This window comes from Triticum aestivum, chromosome 1D (assembly GCF_018294505.1).
Source record: "Triticum aestivum cultivar Chinese Spring chromosome 1D, IWGSC CS RefSeq v2.1, whole genome shotgun sequence".
Classification (NCBI taxonomy): domain Eukaryota; kingdom Viridiplantae; phylum Streptophyta; class Magnoliopsida; order Poales; family Poaceae; genus Triticum; species Triticum aestivum.
This window is the reverse complement of record NC_057796.1, coordinates 342,793,005-342,799,222: the sequence shown is the minus strand read 5'-3', so window position 1 is coordinate 342,799,222 and position 6,218 is coordinate 342,793,005. Positions and strand designations below refer to the sequence as shown.

The window sequence follows — 6,218 nt, the reverse complement described above, 5'->3', positions numbered from 1 at the left end:
ATTATTTCCCAAGTGTGGTTGAATTGACAACTCAACTACTAAGCCTCATAAATATTCTTTGCCTCCCTTTGTGTTGAATCAGCAAATTTGGGTGAAATACTACCCTCAAAGATTGTCGCGATCCCCTATACTTGTGGGTTATCAACGGCGGATGCAGGCAGCGAGCCAGATCTGGGTGTGTCCGACCGGTGGCGGGCTTGGGTGGCTGTACGGCAGATCTTCGCCGGGCTGCTCTCGTGGGGGAGCCTTAGGTGGGGGCTCTGCCTGGCCTCCGGTGGGCGCACAATGGGGGCTGCGGACAAGCGCGCATGCCTGATCTAGCATGTATGTGTCTGTGTTTGGCGCGCGTTTCTGGAGCGGCGCGGGGTGATAGGACTGCGCGAGGTGTTGTTGCTGTGTGGACAGCTGGTGGTTGTGCGGTTGGGACTTTTGTCCTTAGTGTCGTGGCGCGGTCTCCAGACGGAAGTCTTGCTCTATGCCAGTGATGGCTACATCTATGGATGTTGCTTTCCTTCTGGGTGGCATCATTGAAGTGATCCATCATCCTCCTGCCTTTGGAATCATTCTTCGAGTGAACACCTAAATCTGCCTTGTCGGATTAGCAATGGGGCGGCCTTGGCGGCTTTACTTCACTGGAAGCATTGTTTTAGTGAGGTTCTTGGTGGGCACATCTGGTTGGCCGTGGTCTGGATGGTCGGGCTTCGACGGTGTGTGGAGCCTATGATGGCCATCATCTTTAGTTGGTCGTGGTACGACGACGGAGGGCAGCAGAAGCACACCTGACATGAGAAGTGCATCGGACAAGCCTTGTTTGTCCTCCTCTCGAGATTGGAGAGACACATGTTCGCCTCTCTTCAGATACACCTTCCCTCTCTGGTGTCGACGAGGTTTAAGAATATGCTTGTGGCGGACATGCTGATGCGGGTGCTCCTGTGGACATAGATATCCATGTATATACGACCCGAATGGATAGGGTTTGGATATGCTTTTGTGTCCATGGGCGGCGCCCAAACCCGACCCGATTGCTCGTGGGCAGGGCATGGATATAATGTTGTACCCATGGGTACACCCAAACCCGACCCAATTGCTCGTGGCCAGGGCATGGATATAATGTTGTACCCATGGGTACAGCCAAACCCGACCCGATAGTATGACTTAATGGGCAAAAATCTGCTATCCCTGCCCCACAGTCACATGTCCACTGTAATTTTACACTTTGTTATCTAAAAATGAAAAAGAAATTACACAATCCCCGTCGTAACTTTTATTAGTTGACATTCAATCCCCTCCGTAACATACTCCAACTCCCCTTCCCTTATTTTTATCTCCTTATTAAATGACTCGTCATTCTCATCTGTTAGAAAAATACTAAATGATCTTAGGTTGTTAGTGGACCTTGATTTACCATAAGTGAAGCCTAGTCTGCAACAGGTGAAGAATGGAAGAGTTTATGTTAACATTGTATTATGTCTTATTTATATGTCTCGAGAGGATCTAATGGATATCCAATGGGTATGGATATTCATTGGGTTTGGACATGGATTTTTTCATGGGCGGGCAAAGACTGCCTTCGTGGATATGAATATGGATTGGATATTGTTCAACCCGATCCAAACCCGACCCATTGCCATCCGTAGGTTGCAGCGAAGCCAAAGTCGTCGGGTCGCGAGTGCCATGGATGATGTACGATGGCACCGCAATGGGCTGTGATGTGCTCTGCTCAGTCATCTTTAGTTTCTCCGGCATTTTTGTATGCCTTATGATGTCGGTGACCTACTTTAGCTAGGTGTAGTTTCTTTGTCCAGGTTTTCGCCCGGTTTTCCTCTAATAAACCAAGCAGTTCTCGCCGTCGGCGTACTACTCCCTCCGTCCCCAGATAAGTCTCTCAACCTTAGTATTACTTTGTACTAAATTTAGTACAAAGTTGAGACACTTATTTTGGGACGGAGAGGGTACTTCTTAATAGAATCTTAGCAGCTCTTTTGCTAACTTTCAAAAAATAAAGTTGAATTGAGTGGGTGAGCACTTACTTGATTGGCTGGCTTGAAAGAGCCTGGGTATGTGTGCAATAACATGCCTAAAAAAACTTGCATGCCTTTTTTTTAGACAAAGGGAGTAGTTTGAAAAGTAAAATTATACTCGCGGGAAATGAAGAATGATCATGTCCAAGAAATAAAAGTTTCAGCGCATATTGAAAAGATATTAATTACATTCATGTATTTTAAAATGTTTACATTTTTTAAAAGTCCATGTTTTAATTTTTTTTAGAGTAAGTTCCACTTTATACGTACATTATTTTGCAAATAGGTGTGGCTAGGTTGACTGAATCTGAGTTGAGGGATGTCGCTATGTTTTTTGTATTCCATTTTATGTTTTTTCCCTCAAAATTTTCCTAGTTTATGTTTTCTATTTTTTTATCGATATCTTTTTGGATCAAGGCCAAAAGCAAATAAAATATGTAGTTTGTCCACGGCTAGTACTGCCCATCTCAGGCCCGGCCCTGTCGGCCCATCCAGGCCCGGCCCTAAAATCCAGGGCCTAGGCCCGATGGGCTTGCCCATGGGCCGGGCTTGGGCCTGAGTTTTGAGCCCACCAGCAGGGCCTGGACGGGCTTGGGCTTGGCATATTGGCATTTTAAGGAAAAGGCCCGGCCCACGGCCCTAAGCCCTAAGGGCTTTTTACCAGATGGGCCGGGCTTGGGCTTGAAAAGTAGGCCCGATTGTAGGGCCTGGGCCTCAGTTTTCTACCGTGGGCTTTTTCAGGCCCGGCCCATGGCCAGATATATCCACGGCTGATGGACATATAGCTGCAGTTTGTATGCCGTTAGTGGGCATGCAGTTTCGCAAACCCGACAGATACACAACATGATGGAAATTAACTAAATTTTGCTAAACCGTAAAATATGGCGGAAATTAACTAAACAGTAAAAGCATCAATCGAAACTGTACTACTAGTTTAAATTATAACTTATTAAACAGAACAAAACTATTCGCAAAATGATTGACAAGACGACGCGAAACATTCGCGGCATACTTGCGACCGAAGAAAGAAACACATCCAGAAACAAAAGAAAACTAGAGATTTCGAGCCCGCGAGAGAGAAGAAAAGAATAGGAAAGGAATTGGGGGCAGCGTATTGCGTGAGCCCTGCCTCCTCCTCGGTGCCAGTCAGTATTCGGTTGGTGGCCCCCCAGTTCCAGGGGATGGGGGCGGGCATGAGCGGTGGCCGGCGGCGGGGCGCCGGCGTCGGCTGGGGCAGCGGCCCGTCGAGCGGGATGCTGCCGCTTCTGGCCCTGCAGGTGATTCTGGAGTACGGCCGCGCCGGCGCCAGCCGCCCGCCCGTGACGGCGGCGCTCATCGCCGCCAACGCGCTGGTGTACCTCCGCCCGGGCGCCCTCGACGCGTTCCTCCCGCCGCTCTCCCGCGTCGCCTTCAACCCGCACCTCATCATCCAGGTACGCACACTTGTGGATTATGGCCGAGTCATGTTGCGCTGGTAGAAGAAATCGTATCGCGCATGGAAAACCAACATTTGTTTTCTGTTTAGAATAGGGCTACAGGATTGAGAAGTTCAGGAACGCGATATGTTCCGAGTGCTGATTATCCTGTGTCGAACAGGATGCGGATCTATTGGCGGTGGTTTCCGGTATTATTTTGCGTAGGGTTTGTAGTGTAAAAGGGGGATGGAGTGGCGGAGCTAAGAACAGAGGTAGGCTAGTGTGTGGGTGGGGGACAGAAGAGCTGCAGTCGTAAGCATTAAAAAGACTAAATTGCATTTTTATACATAATTTACAAAATCACTGGTAAAAAGACCGTTCCAACTGAAACTAGTTAAAAGGAAAGAATCTCCTATGCAGCAACCTTAAGAACATGAATTTATAGAAAATAACACCCTTCCTGACACGATGGAGTTTATGACCTCGATGTCTTCCTTGCAGCCAGGGCTGGCCCTGGCATTCCAGAGGCCCTTGTGCAAACTGAGAGAATGGACCCTTAAACTATATAATAGACAAAAAAACTTCCAAGCCTATCATGTACAGTGAAAAGTCATTATAAAATAAGTGTAAATTTCATTAGCAAATATGGTCTTGATACACCATGGTCCACGGATATATCAGATGATTACTCGACTAAGTTTTCATCAGATTGTTGTTCTTCAACACAATGAACAGCTAATGCCTCTGGATTCTCGACAGTGGATTTTTTCAAAACGAATTTATGAATAGCACCATTTTGAGTTCCAATGAATTCATCTACAAGTTTCTTCTTTTTTCCTTTTCGCACAACCAGATAAATGCTTTTTTTGCAACATGGTTACAGAAAAATGGAGAGAGAACACCTGAAATCTTGTCTTCTTGATTCCTGTTCTTGGTCTCTTGGAGTAAATAGAAGAAATCCCAGTATCCCACGCTGCCCCACACTGCTCTAGATTGCCATGGTCAACCCTAGAATCAAGCAGGTTAAACATCAGCACATCAATTCATGATAAGCATAAAATAGACAAGAGAAAATTTGAGATGCAAAAAAATTAGGACAACGCGCCTGGACTCCACATCTCCACTCTTCACCGCCGGACAGTCGGATCCTGGCCGGTTCGACTCGGTGGATTCGAGTTCCTGCCAGGGCACAGAGTGTGTCGCCGCTGGCCGGCTCGCCTCCGTGGATCCGTTCGCTGGGGCCCTTGCCCCTTGGGATATTTGTAGGATGCAAAGAAATCCACTGACGTGTGATACTAATGGAAAATTCATTGAATAGCTTGGGGAGTTGGGGTCGTGGCCTCTTAGGAACTCGGGCAAGGGGCACTCAATTGTTGGGGAAGAGGAAGAAGATGAGAATGGGAAGGAGTCAAGGAGACGATTCGTTTGCGGCTGGCGGCGTGTTTATGGGGACCGGGAGAGAACGAAGGAAAGGAGAGATCGCTGACTTTGTTCATGCGTGGGCTGCTCGCTTCTTCATGGGCTGGGCTATTTCACTTGCGTACTACTATTTTTCTTTTTATGAATATACTATATATACTATACATGCACAGGGTATGGGCCCCTGCTCGGGCTGGGCCCTAGGCCGCCGCACTCGCCGCCATGGCCCAGGGCCGGTCCTGCTTGCAGCCGATTAGTGATGGCAACTTAACAGGGATTGGACCTCTAATGGACCCCTTTAAAATGCCTAGGGTTAATTCTGCTGTTCTCCAGTAGCCGAGTGTAACTGGAAGATGCTGTCAAGATGAAGAAACCTGGGTGCATTTTATTCTATGCCACCCTTAAGAGTATTTGAACCTTAACTGATGTTTACAAATGCACTAAATACTACTAGTTGGGTGTCACCAGTTCCTAATCACCGACCCGGCTAGCTGAGACAGGATAATTTTGCATCAAGGCCGAGGGGAAAGGGTGTCACCTGGCGCACCGTCTTAACTATGATATCCTATGATATATCCAGATCAAATATTCCTAAAGTGCAACTGAGCTGATGTCTCACATTGGTCCCTAAGTTATAAGTCTGCGTTCTAGTCCTCCTGATCTGTTGTCTGCTCTGCTTGGCTCTGTTTTCTCTTTTCGGGTTGTTTTGCTTTCTTTCTTCTATTATGTAGTGCAGCATAGTTTTTCTTTTGTTCAGTTTGCTTGGTTGGTTTTGTTTTGCTACTTGGCCTACTTGTGGTTTTGCTCTGCGAGTTCTTGTACCTTACCGCATACTTCTAATAGTCATTAGCCCCTAAAATGTAGAAATGGCAGTGGTCAGCATTTTAAATCAGTAGAAAAGTAATACTACCTTCTTTTATTTCAAGACAATATTCACAGCCGTTGGACATTTAGTGCCACATACGACCATATTCCATGAGCTGGAGTGGACTTGTAACTTGGGTCCATATAGTTATAGATTAGCATATGAACTATCTCTGATGTGTGAGTGATTATGATCACAATATTAGTTAACTAAGAATTTATATGATTTCGTAGGGCGAAGATTTTTTTTACATGTCATTGGACATTTTCCACTATCATATGATTGATGTAGTTAGCAATCATATGAGTCAAATTTGGTCCATGTGCCACGTTGTCATATTTACTTGCTTTGAGTTACAATGCGCCGCATCCTAGTGTTTTTTTGGGGGATAAAAGTTTCATGTCCCGCCCAAGCCCTTGCGTGCATGCCGCCGCCGCTGGTGAGCCGGTGGTGCACCCCCTTCTGGTGAGCCAAGGTGAATTTTGAGGAAAACGATGC

At 46.6% G+C, this 6,218-nt stretch overlaps 1 protein-coding gene across 1 annotated transcript in view; it reads left to right on the top strand.

The window, feature by feature from the left end:
- The first annotated feature begins 3,091 nt into the window (after positions 1-3,091).
- LOC123181921 (rhomboid-like protein 14, mitochondrial) overlaps positions 3,092-6,218 on the top strand; it is a 4,848-nt gene continuing 1,721 nt past the window's right edge. The window contains exon 1 of the mRNA XM_044594330.1: positions 3,092-3,454. Coding sequence (XP_044450265.1) covers positions 3,203-3,454 — 252 coding nt within the window. The 5' untranslated portion in view covers positions 3,092-3,202. The remainder of the gene's footprint in view (positions 3,455-6,218) is intronic.